The sequence below is a fragment of the Lemur catta genome, chromosome 4 (genome assembly GCF_020740605.2).
Source record: "Lemur catta isolate mLemCat1 chromosome 4, mLemCat1.pri, whole genome shotgun sequence".
Classification (NCBI taxonomy): Eukaryota; Metazoa; Chordata; class Mammalia; order Primates; family Lemuridae; genus Lemur; species Lemur catta.
In genome coordinates this window covers 4,005,534-4,028,754 of record NC_059131.1, presented here as the reverse complement: position 1 = coordinate 4,028,754, position 23,221 = coordinate 4,005,534, and the positions used below count along the sequence as shown (strand labels likewise).

The following is a 23,221-nucleotide window of genomic DNA, read 5'->3' as shown; positions in this document are numbered from 1 at the left end:
CTGACATCACGTTGGCTCCCAGGGACCAGAGCTACCTTACCCTGGGCTGGTTACCCAAAACATAGAGCAGCGGGAGGAGTCCTGGGATCAGCATCATCGCTATTCTGGAAACACCGGTTGAAGACAAGAAAAGCAGAGTTTTGTTATAAATTATAAGAAGAGAGTGAACAGAGGTCTGGACACGGAAGTAAAAATTAGGAACGGAGCCACTAAGTAACACTCTAGCACCGCCACGGAGACCAACGGATGCTACGGTGGAATTCTTCCGGCATCCAGGGGAGGGAGAGTAGAGAAGGAGGCAAATACGGAAATATGTTCCATGTTCTCTATCTACCCAGGCCTGGTGGAGGTTGGCTTGATCACTGCTTCAGGTATCAAGTCTTAAGACTGAAGACTAAGCCAAATCCAGCTACCGCTTCCTAACAATGTCATCCTGGGCAATTTTTCTTATAGTTTCTGACTCAGTTTCTCATCTCTCCTTTTTAAGATGAAGCCACCTGCTCAAGGTTGAAGAAATAGAGGGATGAGAAATATTCGGGAGAAAGTGCTGAGTACAATAGATGCCACCTCGCGGCCTCCAGCAGAGTGCTGCTCCCGGCTTGCAGACAATGGGCCGTGCCAGTGTTTGCTGGCACGCAGAGCGGGCAGCTGGGAGTGCCCGCCGGCCGCTACAGCAGAGCGCTTTTATTCCTTTCACAGGAAAGTCATCGGAAAACAGGGCTGCAAGAGCGAGAAAATTCCAAGTATGTGTCATCGCTTCACTGCCCATGCAGCTGTTTCCGCGGGCGCACAATGGTGTTGTGTTGTTAAGGAAACTCGCTGTCAGGCGGCACCACAAATAAAGCATTTAGTTTTATTGAGTTATATTACAATAATTATGGAAAATAATGGGCCCCAAATGTTGATTATTCAGTAGGGAGGGACAATCCCCTCACTGTCCCGTGGCCAGTGGCCCAAGGGGCCAGGGACATGGCACCGGCGTGCCGGAGGCCACCCTCCATGCCGGCTACCTGCGCCTGCGGAAGCTGCCTTGTAGCTGCGGGAAGGAAAGGGCTTCTGGGTTGCTCCGGCAGTCAGAAAAACGGATTCCAAGATGTGTGTTAGAGCAGGTCAGGATCTCCTGTGGAATAAGTAGGTTTAGGCCTGAATTACCCAAGGACACTGCTTCTGCACCTGCTCCCACACACTTAGCCTCGGAGTCCTGCCAGCAACGGCCAAGGTGTGGTAGAACCAGTCGAGGGGTCTCTCTAACAAAAGTGTTCTTTGAGGCAGAACTTCAGAGAAACAATTAAATATTGTGCTGAGGAATCATGATTGCACACTCTGGCATGAGAACTCTTGGCAGTTTGCCATATGGTCACTTAATCGTCCTTGTATCTAGACAGAAGAGCCCTGCACTGGAGTTCTGGCCTACCTTTGCACCCCTTTTCCCTAAGGGACAGCTGGGGGGCCTCATAAGCACCAGGTTGTTTCCCAATTGATGTACAAACTATCTCTGTCGATTAATCGTCCCTACCAGCAATCATCTCCCTTCCTTTGTCTGTCTAGTAAATGCCTCATCTCTCAACACCCAAGTTAAATATCAGCTCCTCTGGGAAAATTCCATCCCTCCACCAGCACTGTGCTTACCAGAAGAGGGTTATTCTTTTATAACCTATTGTTCACTGGATGGGGAAACCATTCAACATTAATTTGCATGTGTCTTTATCACATCGTATCCCATAGTCTTCTAAGCATTTGCTCAAAAACCTGTCTCTATCTTGTAGACTATCTTCCCCAGCGAGAAACTGTGAAAAATCTACATATATCTCTCTAGCACCGGGCCTGGAACACAATAAGTGCCGAACTGAATTGAACAAATGCTGAACAGGAAACAGTTAATTTTTGCAAGGTTCCACTGGGGAAGAAGGTGCTACTGCAATGACAGGTGATATTCTATGAAAGATGCTCCTGTCATAAACTACAACTGGCACTGGGTACAAGGACCTCTGTAGGTTGGGCTCCCTCACAGCATGTCCTAAAGCACATCCATGGCCAAGGAAACGTTGCTACTTTGCAATAACTCCCTCCATGTCTGCCTGAAGGTGAGGGTGCTACAGACCCCTGTCGTGGGTTAACAACTTCCCTGCAGCCCTGTACACAGGTTTGGGAGCACCCTCTGAAGCACTGGTGGATGGTTCAAAAGCTGAGTTTTGAAGTAACTAGGAATTATTCTGTTGATGACTGCCCATCTTCAAATCTCCTCTAATTATATTCAGGAGGACTTAGTACAACTGTGCTAATGGGGCTTCAAAAGGTTTAGTTGCATCCCCACAGCCTGGCTGAAATAGCACCCTATTGATTGGCAATATGTACCAGGGGCCTTTGGAATGCGTTCAGTTTCCTCTGAACCATTCATTCTCTTTCCAGGAAACTCCTAAGAAATTAATTAGGCTAGCAAGTAATGCACTCTTGCTGCAGAATCATTTATAATACAAAAATGGAAAAAACAACGTTTCTGCAGAATCATTTATAATATGAAAATAAAAAAAGCAAACATATTTACAAAGAATTTCTAGTGACATAAGAAACACAGCATCATTTTAATACAAAATGGTAAGCAATTATAGTAACAAGGGATTTCTTACATGACAACACATACATAATATTAAAAAAAAACCAACCCCACCACACATGCCATCTGCCCTTCAGCAAACCCTGGGGAAACGGCTTGGATTTTGAAGCGTGCACTCCAGGGAAACTTTTCCATGTGCATACGGAAACACAAACGGGGAGGCTCACTGAAGCATCATTTTTGCAACCCAAACACACCTGTAACTGATGGTGTGGCCTCCCTCTATCCACAAGCTTCACAATGCGACTTTACAGCACCTCCTGTGGAGAGGAAGAGTATATTTCCCCTCATAACTCAGGACCAGTCTTGAGATTTACTTTGGCAAAAACAAAAACAAAAACACCACCACCAACAACAAAAAGCGGAGCATAGTTAAAATTTAAGTTTCAAGCCCAGACCTTAAGAGACCATGCATGTTTCTGCTCTTTCTTGAACTTCTGCCCAGGCTATTCTGTGGATAGTCCCTGCCAAACCTGCTGAAAGTGAGAGGCTGTGAGAAGCAAAGGCCAAGTCAGTCCAAATTTCCCAGCCAAGGCTTGAGACATGGAGACAGCTCAGCCTCAGTCTGCAGAACCAGGTATCCAGCCAACCCAGGGCCAGTCACAGGTGCCTGAGTTACATCTGCCCAGACTAGAACTACCCAGGTCACCACTTGACTCATGGACAATAACAAATGCTCACTGTTTAAAGCCAGTGAATTTTGGGGTGATGAGTTACTTATCAATAGCAAACACATACACTATCTCTTACCTCTTTTCTCTATATCCAAGTAAAATGGAAAAAATGCTCATCATACATGTATTATTCATAATAACTATAATATTTGACAGGTAATACCTATCGAGTAATACACTTAAAGCACACAGTAGACACTCAACCAAGTGTTAGTCCCTCACTCATATCAACCTCTGAAATTCTGGAAATATCTCATTCTCGTGTTGTACAATTTGAAGAGCAATGATATCCTTACCAAAGTAAAGGTAAGATATTATTCTAGGCCTCAGCATTTGGCCTAAATCATGAGCTCAAGAGTGGTGTGCCAACAGTCCGCAAACTCTGATAGCAGGAGACTGATCTGAACTGTGCTCTTCACCCGGCTGTGTGGTGACAGAGTCCCACCGTGGCCTGTGGACAGGTGTGCAGGTTGATACAGGACACGAGCATATCTTCAGGAAAGCCTTGGCTGGAGCTTATTTTGCTCATCTTGGAAGAAAAAATCATCATAAACCTCACCATGGGACTTGGCTCTCCCATTTCCCCTCAGAATATGATTAATTGCTCTCAAAATAATAAAAGTCTTCCAGGAACAATAGAAGGCAGCTCCTGCCGAACAGTCATAAATATTCAGCTGAAGCCCGGTGGGAATGTTACACTCCCTTCAGGGCTCTGTGCTGACATTGGAAGGCAGAGACATAAAACTGTGCAGAAAAATATTTACATAAACCAGCTTGGGGGGAGTTGTCAGAGGACCACGTCCTTCTCCTGCTTGGACATTGCGGATTAATTTGAACCTGATGGTGAAGATCAGCTCTGAAGTCATAGCAGCCTTTTTATATCTGTGAGTAGCTCGCAGTAATGTCAGGAGTGAGCAAAGTAGAATTACTCAGGCCACTACCATAGTGGAGCCCAGGTCATCAAAATATGGCTTTATTTCCCTTTTGATTCCATAGGTTCCACTGCCCTTCCAGAAATCATTTGGTGCCACCTACCAGACACCAGGAAAAACAAAGTTGTAGACTCAGGTCCCACCTGCTCTCAAAGAAAGTACATTCCATAAAGGAAGACAGGCACATATATAGATAATTGCAGTTCAACACAGCCGCTAACATGGTGATCTGGCCAGACACCACAGGGGCGTGGGGACAAGGGAAGATGGCGGGGTAGCGGGGATGGATGGACGGGAAAGGCTTATGTAAGACAGGACATCTGAGCTGGGTCTCTCGGAGGAGGTTAAGAGCTCTTCCAGGTTAGAAGAGCGCGAGGGAAATGCCATGCATGGCCGGTGTGGTCTGAGGACCGGCGGACGCCAACAGTGCGGTTGGAGCGTGTGAGCTGGAAACACCAGAGCTAAACCTGGAACGCAATTTGGGGTTCCAGAAAAACGCAGTGACCGTTCCCTGCATTGCACTTTTGGTTTATTCTGGCTGGAGTTTTGCAAGAGGGAACGACTATAAAGGGCAGTGGAATGTTAGTCCGTCTGAATCCTCTGGGATTTGAGGGCAACAAAAGAAACATCCAGCCCCGCAGGTCAGCGTGTGCTTGAAGACAATGACTGAAGGCCGCACAGACCCCCGCGCCCACCGGGAACAGAGCCTGCGCCGTCGCGTTCATTCCAGAGCTAGACATCTTTCTGGGGAAACGGCAGGCACGCCTAAGCCTACTGGGAACCTTAGAGTTAGGAAAAATTAGAATTGTGTCTTATTTAGACTTTCAGAAGTTTTGAGTAAAGCTCTAAGAGAAGAGACAGAGGGAAGAGAAATATGAGAGAGAGAAGTGACAGGAGGACGAGAGAGAAGGAAGAGCCACCGATGGGGGAACTAAGTTTACCGGTAGATTCGCCATGGAAGATTCTTGTTTTCAATCTCATTCTCACGGGCTGAAACTTCTAGAAGATGGATAATGTTTCAAGACACTGATGTGACAGGCAGTGATAATTTACATTGTGCCTTTCTCCTGTGACAGCACTGCAAGACGCTCAGCATAGCAACAGCTGCACAGGCTCTGGTACAGGTTCGGATGCCCACAGCAACAGAACTCTATTTTTCTACCCCCAGCACCTCTTTCACTCAGAAGCAGAAAGTTACAGTATAAGCAGTTCATGTTAAACCATCAATTCAGGCTTTATTTTTTCCAGTTGGCTCAGAGAGTTCCCCTCACCCCTTCTCCCTCTGATTCTGCACAAGTCCCTCCGGTTCAAGCGCTGCAGAGGGGAGTGTAGGTTCATGATTATCAGCATTGCAACTGGGCAGAACTCATGGAGATTTCCACGTGACTACTCATCTCTGGTCTCTGGCACCTGGACATTCTGGCATTGCCTGAGCTATCTGCTTCCCTCTAGTCCCCAGGGCTCTGTCTGCACTTGTCACTCTGCATCTCTATCAAAAGTCTCTTTCGGAATTCGGAAACTAACATTTGACTCTTGTTTCTTGCTGCAAGTTCGCTGTAACAGAAATCTGGAGTATAGATGCCCTCCCCGCCTAGCTGGGGAAGAGGTGGGCGGGGCAGGGAGGAGGAGACGGGGCGTGGCACAGAACAGGGGACACGGAGAACTAAAACCTGTGGTTGATACTTTACAATATTACCCTGGGACGCCTAAAATGTTTTTCTTAGCAGCTCCCTCCTCTCCTCTCCTCTCAATCACTTTACAGTTCTCCACTTTAAGTTCTTTAAATGCACTGCTGGATGGAACTGCCATGTATACATACATACATACATACATACAGGTACCTAGTAATACCATTACCTGCACACATACAGGTAAGCAGGGGAAAGACAGCACTTACAGCACCATAAGGATACAGTTGGTAAAAATGCAAAATATGGGGAAATCTGTAGAAAAAAATCAACTCTGTTTCCTCAATCAAAACATTGCAAGGGAAAAATTAGAGGAAGGAGAAATCTATAGAGTCAAAGAGACTTAGATATAAACACCAATTGCAATGTGCAACTGTTCTCAGATCCTGAGTAGAACCAATTAATATAAAGTCTATGGAATAACAGAGGAGACTTAGACACTAACTAGAGATTTATGATATTAAAAAGAATTATTACTTTTTTTAGAGGGGATAATAGTATTACAGTTATGCTTAATAAGAAAAGCTTTTATTTGTTAGAAACACCCCAGGGAAATATTTACAGATTGCTCAGAGATATTGACTTTCTGATTCTTTGTACTCTGGCAAGTGCTTCCGAATGTAAAGGCTGAAAAGTGAATGGGATATACAAGGAACGAGAGTCGATAGCCATGATTTGATGACAGTTGAACATAGTGTTCAATTCATAAAGGTCCCCTGTATTGTGATAGATGTTTTTGTATTGGGTTGAAATTTTCCATAATAAAAAAGTAAAAATAATCTGATAATGGCTTTCTTTCCATAGTCCCCTACACACATACTGTGGTTTTCCAATTGGGTGCCATATCTCATGTTATTCTCACTGCCTGGAGCACACTTTTCTCAGCTCTTACTTTCCTTCTCTTTGCTCCATTTCTGATCTAATTCCTCCCTTTTCTTCAAGTCTCAGCTCTCAGAGGTGTCCTGTCCCCAGGATGTGTTATATGTTACCACAGTAGCTGTACCTGGGATCATAATGAACTACCTTGAATATTTAGCATGAGCCTGGCACCCTGTCAGTACTTGCATTAAAAAGAAGATAGTTGTTTGTATCTTTTTAGTATTATGAGGATGAAATATCACTTCTAATGCACCTGGCACGTGTTAGAAGAGCAATATTTGTTAACTTCTAACGTTCCCCTCCACCATTTAGACCTGAGTATCCCTTCAACACCCAGTTCCAGTTGTTCTTCCTCTGGGAAACTTCTCAAAACACTGTTTGCCCCTCTGCTCTCTAAATACATCATGTCCACTGACAAATCCCTGCTTAATGTTGTCCCTGGGTTGATTCCTATGAGAATATGTACTATGGTTCTTTCCAATTCCCATCTACCCACCCCAGGGGATTGTGACAGTGACGGCAGGGCCACCTAAAATTATCCAAACTGATGAATGGCAACTAGAACGTGAGGCTTCCAAGTTTGTCAGGAACCGTAAGATGTTCACTCCAATCTCCACAGGACAAATGGAACCCCTGTCTTATACACAAGGCAAATAGCAGCTTCCTCACCCGCTTTCCTTGAGCCACCCAATAGAGCAGCCAGAATGGGGGTGATTTTCACTATCTGGGAAATAAAACAAATGCTAGTGAGTGAATTGAGGGCAACGTCCTAGGTCTCCTGACCCCTGACATCTTGCTGCCTCGGTAACACCCTTGCCAATGGGCTACCCAAGTTCCTTCAGATTAGAAAGTTCTCCCTCATGAAGCTGTCCCTAAGTCTTGCTTCTGGAATGAGCTACAGAGCATGCATTCAGTAGTGCATGCTAAGTCTCTAGTATGCACCAGGTTCTGTGCTAGAGTGGGGCTAGCCAAAGAGAAAACAAGTCAGCCATCAAAGAAATTAGCATCTATGGTAAACAAATATAATACAGTCCACTGAATCAATCTGTCTAATAAGGGACATAGAGAGTCCCGCTTGGCACAGAGGCAGAGCCCGGCAGGTTGAAGCCTCTAATTTGCAGTGCTAAGCTGCATCGTGCTCCCTGCCACCAACCCTTCTCACCTCCGGCTGATTCCGGAAGCAGCTTCCCTGATAAACACCAGACTGGCAGCAGCCCCAGGGGAGAGACTCAGCCGTCCCAGGCAGGGAACTTCCGGGTCCTCGGCAGATGGAGGCTGCGCAGAACTGAGAGCCCCAAGGGGAGGCCGCCCCAGTGCTGTGCCAGGAAAACAGGGGAGATTCTGGTGCACAGGCTCAGTATGGTCTGGCTGCAATGGAGGCAGATGCATGAGGTCTGCAGACAAGGAAGGCACGAGAAGCAGCCACCAGAGCAGGCATGGAGGTGAGGGAAGACAGGACCATGACCTGTGGGAACACCACGGAAACGGGATCAAGCCTTGGCCTCGAGGGCTATAAACACGATGTGCAATGGCCACTGCCTAACGGGGGAGGCAGCGCTGGAGAGCAGCAGCGGGAAAGGCTGCTGGGAGGACGCTGAGAAGTGGAGCGTGGAACCGGGTCAGTGCTGCAAGAACCAGAGCCGGAATCACCTAGAGTGGAGCTAAGAGGCCAGATGCCCTTAGCTTGAGAGTGGTGGGTGGGTTGAGGAGGACAGTGGCCTGTGGCTAAAGTGCATGATGAGAGATGAATCTGAGGATTTGGGCTTAGACATGGGAATTTAGGGGAACACAATTCAGTCCCCAACAGTCATGAGTAGGGGCGGGGAGAGAGTTCTGAGAATTTGAGGGAAGTGAGAACTTGCCTGGGAAATTGGTGAGGGGGCAGTGGGTGGCATGAGGCCAGCCCCACCTGGCACGGAGGTGCCCTCATAGGCAGAGCCACAGGTAGCACATCGGCGAGGGTAAAAGGGGATCACAGCAGCCACCGTGAGACTGTCCTTTGCCTGGTCAGTGGATTTTGTAGGGTTCCCAAGTCTAAGACCACAGAGAAACAGTCATCAACCCTATTGCTTAGGGTCAGTTATGGCTTAGAGATTCCCAAACCTGCTACGCCTGCGGGAGGAGATGAAGCCCCGTCCCTGGACAGAGCAGAGACTCAGTGCAGACCCTCAGCAGACGCGGGCAGCGGCCAGGGCATGTGCTTGCCCAGCGTCTGCAGAGGGAGGTTCCGGATCACGAAAGAACCCAGGTGACAAAGGCTCTCCAGAAAGTTCCAGGAACCCGCACCAAGGAGGGGCCAGTTTTGCCTTTTGGATGGTTTTAGTGAACTCCATTCTCTACTGGTGAGAACAGACCTGGGATTTCCAGTTCATTTCCTACGAATTAGGATCACAGGAATGCTTGGAAATTGGAAAGGAGAAGTTCAGTCTGGAAAAGCGAAGACTCAATACGGCACCTGCTGGGCGATGGCGCTGGCCCGTGCAGTCCAGGCAGGCTGCGGCCTGGCTTTGCTCAGCATCCTGGCCGTGCAGCTGGCGAGACATAAACATGCTGGGGAAACAGTTGGGGTGAAATGGAAAGAATGTGGTGGAAGACCAGATGTCAAGAGTGCTGACGTGGGTAGTGTCAGCATGATTTTGAGAAGGAATAGCAGAGGGGACGGTGGTGTCACTACTGAGTTCTGGAACTGCAGAGAAAGGGTAGGCTCAAGGTGGGGTGATGGCTTCAAATGCTGATGTGGAGCGGGTGCAATGTGAAGAAGCTTTGAGAGCAAACCAAGGAGGATGCAGGGTGTGAGGCGGTGAGCGCAGGAGCCGCAGCTCAGGGCAGCAGCCTGGACTGAGGAAGTGGGGCCACGGCCTGGGGAAGAAGGCTGAGCGAGAAGAGCTACAAGGCTCAGCTTTGAATAATTCCAGCACTGACAAAGCTCGAAGGAAAGAGGGAAGTAATAGAAGGAGGCTGAGGAAACATTGCCAGAGAGGTGGGGAGGAAGCTGGGAGAGCGAGAGAGACAGGAAAGCAAGGAGAGAGAGGTGCTGCAGGGAGATGCCAGCCTTGCCAACGCTGGTGAGCAGCTGTTTGGAAGGGGGAAGAAAGCGCCTGCTGGGTGTGGTGGCAGAGAAGTCACCAGTGACCTGAGCAGCAGAGGTGTAGGTGGCGCTGGCGAGAGTGGTTTAGAAGCAAATGACAGGAGCAGGAAACCCCGATGTGTCACTTAGGAAAAGTGGTTCAGAGACAAAGCACCTTCGTCCGTTTGCTCTGCTGTGACAAAGTACCTTAGACTGGGCGATTTATAGAGAAGACGGATTTTTCTCTCTTCGTTCTGGAGGCCTGGAATCCCAAGATCAAGTTGCCGACAGACTTGGTTCTGCTGCGGGCTGCTCTCTGTGGCCAAGACGTGCCTCAAGCGGCGGAAGACACTGAAGGGCCACAGGGACCAGGCTGGCACCCGGAGCCCTTTCACGGGAGCACCGATCTCCTCCTGCAGGCCCCTCGTCCTCACGCTTCACACTGGCTCGCAGGCGCCCACACACACATGTGGGAGGATTCACACATTCCAGCCGTCGCACAGAGCTTTCGGTCCTGGCACCTGTGGGGGGTGTGGGATAAATTAGATCTGATCATTGCTTCTCAGACTTTAATTCGCAGGGCGGGGTGATCCTAGGGGAGCCCCCAGTGTTCACACCGTATGTAGTCCCTTCACTGAGTGTGGCAAGACCCGAATACCAGGTTGCCTCATGTGGCTGCACCTCTGCAGTGCAACCTTCCTTAAGCCTTTCTGTTTCCCCCCCACAGGCTGGGCTCAGACCCCAGCTCCTCTTCCCCGTGTTTCAGCGGCTTCCTACCTCCCCTCCAAGCTCCCCCAGCCGCAGCTGCCACGGGGGACACAAAGCCCACATCTCACCGTGCCAGCGCCAGGCTCGCCCTGAACTCCTCAGCCATGGCCATTGCTCCCTTACGGCCCCACCCCATTACCACCTCCCTCCTCCCCCCCAGAGCTAAGTTCTGCTCTGCGGGTTTCTGCCCACAGGGGCGTGTCTGCATCCTGGCTGTCCCTTCCCGCCTGTACTCTGAGAACCTGCCCCCACCTCCCCGCACTTCCCCGACCTAAAGTCCACGTCCTCCGGGAGTTTGCTCAGACCGCCCTTGTGTGTCCAGGGGGGTGTGACCGTCATGATTCTCTCTCCCACACTACACTGTGACATCTGAGAGCAGAGACTCCACGAGTTTGACCCTGCATGGTGTGGCGTCAAGGCCCAGAAGAAGGAAAGAGAAGACCAAAATTTCAGTCCCAGCCCTGCTGAGAGCTCACTGCGGGGCTGTGGCTGAGGCACCCTGCCCTCCCGCTTAGCTCTCCTCACTTACAAATGCAGACGGCGTCTGCGTGGCCCTTCCAGCACCGGGATGCCGGCAGTTCCTCCCCCGGGAGATCCCTTACACATTGATTGGTTGATTCCTCTGCAGAGCACGTGCACGGGGTCACGGGACTTCCCCAGGAGAGCCAAGAGTCTGCTTGCCCTTCTAGGCGAGGTCTTCCGCATTCCCCTAAAAGTATAACACGTCAGAGAATCCACGCTACTTGGAGATGGGCAACGGTGAAGAATTTGGGTTTAATCACATGGGGAATGGAGGGTCCTCGACGGCTTTAACAGAAGCATCAAGGGCTGGAGAAAGAGAACATCCTTGGAGACAGCATGGTGGGAGCGGGGCGGGGGGGGGGGGGGAGAGGGAGCAGGGCCACATGTCCCCAGTGCATTCACGACAGACTGAAGAGGACAGAGAACAAGGGTCTGACTTGCTAGTGAATTCATCCGCCAGGAATGACAAACCGTCCAAAGTCATGTCTAGCTCCAAGGTGCAACTACATGAGGCAACTTGGTATTTGGGCATTTTCTACGGGGCAAACAGGGCAAGGGTGCCTTCTCCTGTAACCATTTCATCCCACGTTCTGTCCCGGCATTTCCAAAATCCATGGCATTCAGACAGATTTCCCTTCCAAGCCTGTGTCAGCCTCCCCTCTGGGCTTCACCGCAGTATGCATTTTTTGCAGGTGCATTTGCTTGTATTTTGCAAAACAGAAGCTTGTTTTGTTGTTAACTTTCCTTCTTTCTGTCCCTTTTCATTGTCTGCCTTTCCAAATTGGTGTTGGTAACAACTCCCAGTTTAGTATCATCTGCAAGTTTCATTAACATACTGATTGCCTCTTTGTCATTAATAAAAACATTAAATTATTATTTAACACTCATTGTGCACCAACAATGTATTAGGAGTTGTGCAGAATCGAGAAATAGATTCCGCTCTAACTGCAACCTCATTTTCTCGTCCCTAAAATCTTCTCTTCAAATACCGCAATTGAGTTTTTGTCCTTTTCATCATTTGTGGATTCCATGGGATCCTTGTTTAGGATCCTATGTGCCCGGTGGAGTCAGCAAACAACAGAGATCCTCTCTCCTAAGTGTTAACTGTGACCTAAGTAGTCACGTCTCATCTGCTGCTATCATTGATCAAGAATCTATGCCCTGCACATTTTACCTCATCCCTGGATTTCAACCACATAAATGATCACCTATTTGCTCATTAAAGCAACAAACATTAATTGAGCACCAACTATGCTCATCCACCAGGCACAGTTTTCCTGAAAAGGCCACACCTTCAAACCCATGTTTCTCATCTCTCCCCGGCTCCCCTGGAAGGCCAGCCCCTCCCCCCACAGCCCTCCTGAGGGTCAGACTAGCAGGTTGTGAGCATTAAACATAACCGATGGGAAGCAGTAAGAAAAGCACCCGGCTCAGAGGAGGCTCTAGGTCCACAGCAGGGACTTCCTCCAGCTTCAAGTGAGGCTTTTGCTTCTGGACTGTCTGTACGCCGCCAGTGCAAGTTTAATGGCTGTTTTTCTTTTAGCCAAACAACTCCAGTGACGGACCATCCTTCCCAACCACACACAAACACACAGGCATACTTCACACACACTCACACACACTCACACACACTCACACATGTACTTCACGCATGCACTTCATAAGGCTCTCACACACACACAGCAGAAATTTAATTCCCTCCTTTGACAAGCATCCCGTAAGTCACCACTATGTGTCCCACAATAGCAGGAGTTGGTGATGAAAATAGGAAAATCTGCTATTTACAATGTTAATTTCCTAAATCCCTGGGTAAAACTCTCATGCAGCCCAACTGTCATACGCTTTCGAAATTTACTCCCTTTTGCATTTCGGGCCTTTCATGAAAGTTGTGATAAGCTGAGGCATGCTGAGGAATGAGAAAAGAAAAGATCATGCCGCACTGGATCTTTCCTGTGCAGTGAAAACACGTTGCATGTGTACATCCTGAAGGGTTTTCTAAGTCAATGATAAAAAAAGAATAAAGAAACATATATATAATTTCAAAAAGACCCAGGGGACAAGAGAATGACTCTCGGTACTGCAAATTTAGCTTTTCCCCCGTGGAGAATTTCACTCCACTTCTCTTTGCATTAACCACGGTGTCCAACGCGGTCACTCCCCGGCATCCCTGCGTGGCATGAGCCCAGATGCAGGAGGGAAAGTGACCCGACCTGCCATTTCCCGGGTCCTAGATGAAGACAGGAGGGAAGAGTGTCCTTCGGTGTCTGGGGTCGGAGCTGTAAGTACTCTCGTTGGGACTGTCATCCACATCTGTAGAGGAACTGCGTGAATGACCTAACATTGCCAAATACTATATACTCTACGTTTTACTTGCCATTTATTTCCTCTTTATCCTTAGAAAAATCACATGAAGTGCTTTTTATCCTCGTTCTTACCCCTGTGGCGTGACTGCAGCCCTTCCTGGCCACAGCAGCTGTCAAGCTCTTCACCTTGCAGCGTCCTAGGTCCTAGAACACACCCCCAGGGTGGCCTCAGACAGGGAGGACGGATGGCGGACAGCAGGCAGAGTCATGGGCAGCACCTGCTGTTTGTAAACGGCCGAGTCACTCCTCGGTGTAGACAGAGCCAGCTGAGCACTGGACACTGTCCTGGGGTCCAGCCACAGCAGCGGTTATATTTGGCCCCGAGTGACACCTGCAGACAACGAGGCCAACGTTCAGGACAACCTTCCACACCAGCACACGCTGTCAGTGTCAGCACCATTCCCACCCTCTAAGCCGTCACTGCAGTTCCTCCAAGAGTCTTTCACATTGGGAATTGATGACACAGACATATCTATCTATCTATCTATCTATCTATCTATCTATCTATTTTTTTAACTTTTGTTAACAAATATAGGTGCCTATATAGCCACACACATATAGATATATTTTGCTTAAAAGAAATTATTTTTCAGCAGCGTGTTTGCTGGGGAAATTTCCACATTTCAGGTCAGCTTAAAGATTTGATGTCCAAGCCCAAGTGGGGAAGACCCGGTTCTGGACCGCACCCAGGGGAACACCACTGGGCAGCCGGGCCCACTGCCTGCTCTGCCTTCCATGATTGGCCTCACCCGGGCCAGATGTGCACTCAGGGATCACGTGCTGAACTGTGTCCTCCCCAAACATGTTGAGATCTGACCCCCAGAACCTGCGGACGTGGCCTTATTTGTGAAGAGGGTCCTTGCAGATGATCAAGTAAGATGAGGTCATGAGGGTGGGCTCTAATCCTATGACTTTGTCTTTATAAGAAGGAGATACGTCAACAGACATAGGAAAACACAGGTGATGATAAAGGCAGAGATCGGGGATGACATATCTGCAATCCAGGAATGCCAAGGACAGCCAGCAACCACTGCGATGCAGCAGAGACGTGGCAGTCTTCCTCACACTTTGAGAAGAACGCAGCCCTGCTGATGCCTTGACCTTGGACCTCCAGCCTTCAGATCTGTGAGACAGTAAATATCTGCTATTGTCAGTGCCCCGTTTGTGGTCCTCTGTGACAGCAGCCCTGGGGCTCGGGCACACTGCCCCGTCACCTTGACAATGAAGGTCAGACCCTGAGTTTGCACACTGTGCCCCCAGGTCACACGTGGGGAGCTCTCCATCCCCAACATGCCAGTCAGACCAAACCACCTGCCCTTGTTGGGCTGGACCATTCCTTTGGACACTCTTTCAATGCCTGCTTGTCTGCGGGACCCAGCTCACATGGCATCCTCTGGACAGCTTTCCCTGTCCCCCCAGCCTGGCTGAATGCGGGTCTGCTGTGCCCCCAACGCCTGCTGTGCAGGCATCTACCACTGCACTTGTCACGCTTATTATGACAACTGATGACTTGTCTGTCTCACCCTTCAGACTAGAGCTGCTTGGGAGCAGCTATAGTGAGTCTTCTGTGCCCACAGTGAGCCGCCAGTTCACAAGCTCCGCCTCCTTCAATCTGTACCTTGATACAAAGGATGTTTTTTAAAGCTTAAACCCAGGACAGGTAACTAATTGCCTATTCCCTAGCCTTTAGTTTCATGTTGGCGAAGGAGGTATATACTCTGGTATGAAGCTCAGACAAGGCAAATGAAAATCAAGGTGAAACACTCTTTAGGTTACTACTAATTCTCTTGTTAAATAAGAAGTATCCATATTTATTCTACTTTTTTTCCCCCAGCAGAAAAAGGAGGCTTACTGATTTTTATGATGCTTCCCATAAAATGACAGTTTCGCAGGGCCCTTGTCCTCGTGGACGGAGGCAGAGCACCCTGTGCTGGTGCTTCCGGCTGCTGCGTCACTGGTTTGGCACCGTGGGAATGGCTGGATGGGGTGACTTTCCCACTGATTCAGACTATTCAGACAGAAGATCTCAGAATACGACAGCTCGCTTCCCAGTGATGGAACATCCTTCCCCTGCCCCACCCTTTCCACCCCTCCACCCCCAATCCCCACATTTTCAACCTTCCGGCCGGCACTTAGTATCAACTAAGTGTCTACAAAAGATGGAGCCAAGCAGGATTTACAAAAGTCACCTGTATTCCAGCCAAAATATCTTTAAAAAAGAAATCCCTTCTGAAGGGGAGACAAACCACATAAGACACAATACACTTAAAATATGTATTGAAATTACAAATCAAACTTCTCCATAGGATTGCAAAGTACAAAACACAACATTAAAAGGCATTCAAACAGCTCTTTTATACATCACAGTGTTAGTGGCACAAAATGTACTGACATTTCAAAAACACAAACAAATTTGTTGTTTTTGTTTTACCACCACTTGTCAAATACATAATGTATACATGTGCATGACTCATTCATGCATGTTTTTATACAAGATTAAAATACACCCATAGCAAAGTGAGCAAGGGACGAAAGAAAGGTCAGGCACGTGGCACGTAGCTACCCCTAACTGAAGGCTCCCGGACTGTGGAAGACAGGATTACACAAATCAGGGGGAGGGTGGAGAGCATGGGGCCATACACACCACAACAGCATGCCCTCCTGGTTGTGATGCACTAGGATTATGTCTAACGCAGGCCCCTTCGTTCCATTGGGAGTTTTTGGCAATACCAGTCATAATCTACTTATTTTCATAAGAGCTAGGGTTAATTTTAAGGAATAAACAAGCTTTGGTATTTTTTAAAGAGACCTTCAGGAAGCTTTATACATGCAAAATGTTTTCCCTTGATGATTTCATTGTGTATACACGCACACATACACACACACACACACACAGGTGTATTTATTAATAAATGAGAATCTGAGAAATATACAAAAAGCTCACCCTGGTTTCTTCCCATTCCCTAATTTTTTATGACTACCAAGGGAAAATTGTCTCTTCTAATTTTTTAAACATGTTCTAACTTTTGTAATGTAAGTGAAAACAATAAACTCGTCTTGAAGTAATTTTGCATCTCTGATAGTCCCTCTCCCACAGGCCCTGTGTTCTGATCAGGAATTGGCCAGGGTCCTAACGGGCTCGATGGAATAATATGCTGGAAAGACAATTGGTTCCTTCTTCCGCAGCTACTCCTGGGAGCTGAGGAGGAAGAACTGGTTTAGATAGTAGTTAATTCATGCGATCAAAGGTTTTGCTTACACTCAGATCCTGTCAGTCTCTGCTACGTGAACATCTCTGGAGATTCCGTGGCTATGAGGCCCCAGTCTGGCGGAGGCGGCGAAGCTGGCAGGATACAGCCTTCAAGGGCCAGCCTAGGAGGTCAGACACGTCCAGCAAAAGCTCCAAACGTGGCCAGTTACCAAAGGGCCGCAGGTGACAGGTCCCCCGTCTCCTCAATGCCACCCCACCCCCCGGACAGCAGTCCTGCAGCCGTGGCCTTCCCCTCCTCCCCAGGATTTAAAGGCCTCCAAATGAGCAGGTGCCCCATGCGTCCAGGGCATCAGAGTGAAAACCACCTGTGAAAGTGAATGTCATTTTCCAATTAAGACAAATCATGCTGAGGAAGAGGAAGTGAGTCCCTCGCTAGCTGCAGACTACCCCAGTTTCACTGGCGAGTGACGGCAAGACCCAAGTTCCAGTAGAGGGCCCTCCCCCCCTCCATGTTCTATTTACATTTTACATCAAGCAAGGTTAATATCGCGTCACCACGAAAACGGGTATGGCATTCTTTACTAGAAGAGAAGGAGTCTGATAGAACAGAATGCAAGTGTGTGCACCTCAGTGTGGTCTTGCTGGTGTGTCTATAGGAAATGGACAGTTTTTATTTTATTAATAAATCAAACTGAGTGTGCTTGATACAAAAACTCAGAGCAGGGAAGTGCTCATTGGACTGGCCCTGGCTGGCCCCAGAACCCCCATGGTCTCCACCCGGGTCAAACCACGTGCTTGCAAAATTCACCGCAGGTGAAGGCAGAGGGGGGCTGGGGCTACAGGTGTGCGTGATGGGGCGGGAGACTCCTCCAAGGTAGGACAGCCATCCCTCTAGGAATAAGGGGGCCTCAGCTCTAGCCCTGGGGATGCGACCTTTCCAAAGGCTCTGGCTCCCACCCAAAAACAGGGGTGCCGCCTGGGCAAAGGGCAAGAGCCAGTGCAGGCAGGAAAGACGAGGATTCAGGGAGGCTGCCCTGTGGACGGGGCCCTGGAAGCGGGGCCACAGGCCTGCCGTCTGTGCTGGGCATTTTAAAGGGCACTGGCCAGACAGCCGTATCCACAAATCACAGGCTGAGGGCTCAAACCCAGGCCACTGATTCACGGAGTTGTCATCCCTCTCCAGAAAAGCCATTCTACCACCAGAGGCCATCGCACTACCTCAGAACTGCAGACACTCGCAGCCCGGGCTCCAGCCAGAGACGGTCTCAGGCAGGTTCTTGTTTAGTTACTGAACTCGTAAACTGCAGTTACAAGGAGAACTTTTTGAACATAGTTTTGACACAGACTGATTTTCTAAATGGCTTCAGTGTCATAAAGAAAATCAACACTAGAGGTGAGGAGTGAGGTGACGCTGTTTCTTCTAACCTGGTCCTATTTATGTTAAGAAATAAAGAGGAAATGTCTACACAGGGAAGGGAAACTAGGACCTGAGCCTGACACACAAAGGTGAAGTCAAACACACGCAAAACAACCACATTTGTAAAATGTGCTTGTGATGAGCAAATTAATTGAGATAAAAGGAGGCTCTTTTTGTCTTGCTTCCTTGGAGAACACTTAATACATTTTTAAAAATTCCACTGTCATAAATCTACAATATTTGCCTTTCTGCCATTTTCAGAAGTTCTAAATTCAATGCGGTTTATTCTTTAGAAGGACCTGTGGCTTTGAAAGTCAATTCTCTTTAAAGAATCCACTTTCACTTCCTCCACTTTCAAAGTCAGCTGACGGACTGATGCATCTTCTTACTGATCTGTGCCTTTGGCTGCCGTGGACACAGCCACACGCAGCCCTGTAGAAGACCAAGTGGTAAATCCCACATCGAAATAAGTAAGTGAAACAAATGAAAAGGTTTTTCCCAGCAAGAGCAAAATGGTTAGCAACAGGACTTGGAACTACGTAAGATACATGATTATTCAAAAGAACTAAAGCATTTACAAAATGTAAAGGTCCAGGAAGCTCCTCTCCAGCCCCTGGGAGCCCTCCAGCCTCTGCCCAGAGGCTCTGACTCAGAGGATCGAGAGCTCTGCTTTCTTTGCACTGTCTGCTTGAAGACTGGGGCAAGAGCCAGACTATAGTCATTCCAAGTAGAGCTACATTCTGAGTAAAACAGTTGGTTTGAAGACAATAAACGGTATTTGCTGCCACCTGGGTGAGCCAGGATGAGCCCTGTGAGCAGAGTTGAATCACCAAAGAGAGAGAGAGAAAAAAAAGCAAATCTAATGGAGATGCTCCTTTAAACATGTCAATATGTTCCAGGAAATGCGATGATATAGGAACCACATTTACAACAGTACATAGCTTACAGCGTTCAAAAAGTTATTACAGCAAGTTTCAAGAAAAACACAAAGAGTGCATAAGGCTTTCTAAATCTCCTGAAAAGTCGTTTAACTGTAACTTCTTAAAATGCACATTTCAAGAAAGGCATAGGATGGTTTATATGCACCTTGTTGATTTTCACTACTCAGTTGGGAAAAAAAATGCCTTCTAAAAAGGATTTTACTAAATGCCATTAGTAATAAAAACAGTTGTCATAAACAGAGTGCTTTGCTCAAGTTGGAATAATCGGATTCTGTCTGAAGAGGGTTGCAGTCCTCAAAAGACTTCTCTCAACAGCATGGCACCGTCTCGAAGCCAAGGAAGAGAAGAATGACGTTTCGCATGAGAAAGTCTCTTAAGCCACCAGCAGCCATTCCTAGTCTACGGCCACAGAGAGAAAACTGCCTGGTGTGCATCTGACAGTACCTCTCTGTCGTCTGCAGAGACTGATCTGTGGGGACTTGCCCTGCCCACGCCTGCCTCACCTTCCCTGCGCCTAGGGACCACCCTGGGGCCTCGGCAAACATGACGTCAGTCCCTGAAATCACGGCATCCAGCCTGACACTGTGAAGCTCAATGGGGCACATAAGGCAAGAAAGATGTTTAGTGAGGGGGGATGGGACGGTGGGGCAGGTGGGGGATGGCCACACTTCCCAGAGGCAGGGATCTTGTTCCAGCATTGTGCCTTCCTCTAGGTGGGTAATGGGTCGTCATCACCTTTACTGCACTTGCACTTGCAGCAAAGCACAAAGGGAGTTGCCAGGAGCAGGAAAGGCGAGGCCACCAAGAGCAAGAGCCCAAATCCAGCAAAAATGCCCACGACCTGGAGGAAGGAAACAAAGGGGTAGAAGTAAGGAGGGCTGGTCTGGAGGTTCCATAGCTTAAGTGTGGTTTACAGACCCATCTGTCATCTACCCATTCATCCACCCACCCATCTATCCATCCATCTAATGATCATCCATCCATCCACCCCCTCATCTACCTATCCACCCACTCAATCATCCATCCACCTATCTAACCATCATCCACCAATCCATCCATCCACCCATCCATCTAACTGTATCTATCCATCCATCCATCTAACTATATCTATCCATCCATCCACCCACCCATTCATCCACCCACCCATCCATCTATCCATCTATCTAACCATCATCTACCCACCCATCCATCTAATGATCATCCATCCATCCATTCACCCATGCATCTACATATGCATCCATTCACTCACCCATCTATCTACCTATCTAACCATCATTCACCCATCCATCCATCCATCCATCCATCTAACCATACCTATCCATCCATCTGCCCACCCACCCACCCAGCCATCCATCTATCCACCTATCTACCCACCCATCCATCCATCCAACCATCATCCATGCATCCATCCATCCACCCACCCATCGATGCGTCCATCCAACCATCATCCATCCATCTACACACACATCCACCTATCTAACCATCATCCACCCATCCATCCAATGATCATCTATCCATCCATCCACCCACTCATCTACCTATCTGTCCACTCTTCCATCCATTCACCCACCCACTCATCCATCCATCTAACCATCATCTATCCATCCATCCATCTACCCACACATCGACCCACCCACCCATTCTTCCATCCATCCATCTAACCAACATCCATCCACCCACCCAACCACCCACCTATCCATCCATCACCCACTCACCCACCCATCCATCCATCCATCCATATTTTCTTCCCTTTATTTTCCCCTCTCCCTTTGTCCTCTCCCCTCCCTTCCTTCCCTTTCCCTTCTCTTTCCCTCCCCATTTCCACTTAAGCACCTGAACACTGATCTATCTCTGTATCCAATTAACAGTGTCGTCTGAGCAACTGCCCTGAGCTGGACGCTGTACTAGATATTGCAAATACAGAGGTGTACATCTGGTGGAAAAAGAGCAAGATCTAATCATCTGATAACAATACATTTTACAGAAACTGCCATCAGGTTCCAGGTGCAAAGGGACGACACCTATGCTTGCTGGGGGGAAGGAGGGTTTCTGGGGCCAGATGGCTGAGATTGTAATGACGGGGCAGTAGTTAGGGTACAAGAAAGCCTGGTATCTGGCTCTGTAGACTAGAGGACAGGAAAGACACAAGCATGGGACAGCAGGGAATGGCTTCACCCTCATCCCTCCTGGAGTTTAACGCCCAGCAATGACTGTTATGTATTTTGAATTTTGTTTCAAAACACGTTTATCCCTAGGTATGAGTAAATGCCAACAGAAATAAGCCTCAAATGGAGACATGCTGTCATCTGAATCGGGCAGTGTGGCTGGTCAAAGGAGCACGGAGTTTGCTTTCTGACTGGCCTCTTGCCTCAGCCGCATCCCTCCCCAGCGCTGCGGAACTGAAATGAGGATAGAGCTAGCCTGCCACCTGGTGTGCAGAGGGGTAAGTGCACGCGTGCGCTCAGCACATGGCTCTGATTCTAAGTCTGAGCTTCTCCCTGGGTCTGTTTTCTCAACTATAAAATAAACAACTGGGGTAGAAGATGTCTAAGGGCCATTATCAGCTCTAAAATATGACGCTATACCAAAGCGTCCCAGATGTGTGAAAGAAAGCATATCTTGACTTAGATTTCTCTTGAAAACCAACATAAACATACATCACATGCCCACACACACATGCATTTATAAATAAGATAGCATATAATAAATTACAGCACGTTGCGTCTGTAGTTTAGGTTGTGCTGCTGCTAAGAATCCACGTTGCAGCCCAGCTGGCCAAGCTCATTTGTCTGAACATCATATCCACGGTGGGATCACCATGTGTGAACCCAGATCATGCTCTGTTAAAGTCAAGTGCACGCTGGTATTTCAGAACACATAAAACATGGTCAGATCGTCCGTACCTGGAGGGCACTCGTCCCAACCACCGGGAACACAACTATCAGTCTCGAAGGGGCCAGAGAGCCTGTGAGGTCAAAACCATGACGGGACCCATGGCCAAACGCTCGCATGCTTGGCCCGTGAGACAGCACCTGAGCTCTTTGCACATTGCACCCTGGCTCTGCCTTTGCGTGCCGTTTGATCAGGTGGGTTCCCCAATCTATGGTGAAGCGGTGACAGGCGGGTGTAGATACTGCCAGAGGAAGGCAGCCAGCAGTAAAGAATGAGACGGGGAGCAAACGTCACACAACAGAAATAATCACTCCGTGAGCGCGCTAGGGACCTGTGTCGGCCTTGATTCCATAATGCAGGAGACAGACGGGTAAACAGAGAGAAGCCATGTACGACACAGCGTCCTTCTTGCTGGCAAACCCGAGAGCCAGGGGGACAGTGACCCGCCACCTGGGCGCCCTTTATCTGAGACGGACCCGGGCAGAGGAAGTTTCCCTTCTCCACTTGGAGGAGAAGGAGGCGCTGGTGTGGGTAGGATTTGCCCTTGTCAGACGCTGGCGTCCTGAGGAAGGAGGTTTACTCTAGTGAAAGAGAGATGCCCCTTTTAACTCCGCTGCATGGTGGCCGATGTCTGGGAGACTGCTGGAAAACCCTTCACAGGGCTGGCGTTTACGGTGGACGTGCAGGAGGGCAGACGGAGAGGGAGCAGCTGACGCTCACGCCACCGACACGCACGCCGGTGACCTCGGCATCAGCAACACACGGGACATCCATGCACACTGTGTCCCAGCCATCACGGCCACCCAGCTGTGGCACATTTCTGTTTGCTTCAGCAGAAGACCTTGCTACATGGAATAGAAAATATGTCCCTTGGGGTGAAACAAATTGCACAAAACCTTTACACAACGAAGACATGATTTTTCATTCACTGAACGCTATCTTGTTAGAAAGGTCCACCTGACAGCATGCTGAGACATGTGGTGAATAAACCTTTTACTCCCATAAAGACAATGACAGCAGCTGCAGTCACCTCAGGCAGGCACGCTCAAATTCCCCAGAATCCCTAAGAGCAATTTTACTGACCCTCATGTGTCATGCAGGAAGAGCTGGAGACTAGGAACCGTGAAAACTATCGAATCACACCGTGAGACCACAGCCCCCAAAGCGGGGGACCCCGGGGCACTGGAGTTAGGGCATATTTTTGAGTACCGCTGAGGTATAAGCAGAGCAAGGCTCTGAGCAGCAGAGAAGCG

The 23,221-nt window shown here is 48.6% G+C and overlaps 1 protein-coding gene and 1 long non-coding RNA gene across 3 annotated transcripts in view; both read right to left on the bottom strand.

The window, feature by feature from the left end:
• Positions 1-833: 833 nt before the first annotated feature.
• On the bottom strand, positions 834-3,154 carry LOC123636405. The gene is made up of 2 exons (XR_006734517.1): positions 2,812-3,154; positions 834-1,120 (listed from the first exon to the last, which is right to left on the bottom strand). It is a non-coding gene; the product is annotated as an uncharacterized LOC123636405 (long non-coding RNA).
• A 12,613-nt stretch (positions 3,155-15,767) lies between these two features.
• Positions 15,768-23,221, bottom strand: part of RNF144A (ring finger protein 144A) — a 109,754-nt gene continuing 102,300 nt past the window's right edge. For both annotated transcript variants that reach the window (XM_045548987.1, XM_045548986.1), the window contains one exon: positions 15,768-19,917. In XM_045548987.1, coding sequence (XP_045404943.1) covers positions 19,786-19,917 — 132 coding nt within the window. In that variant the 3' untranslated portion in view covers positions 15,768-19,785. The remainder of the gene's footprint in view (positions 19,918-23,221) is intronic.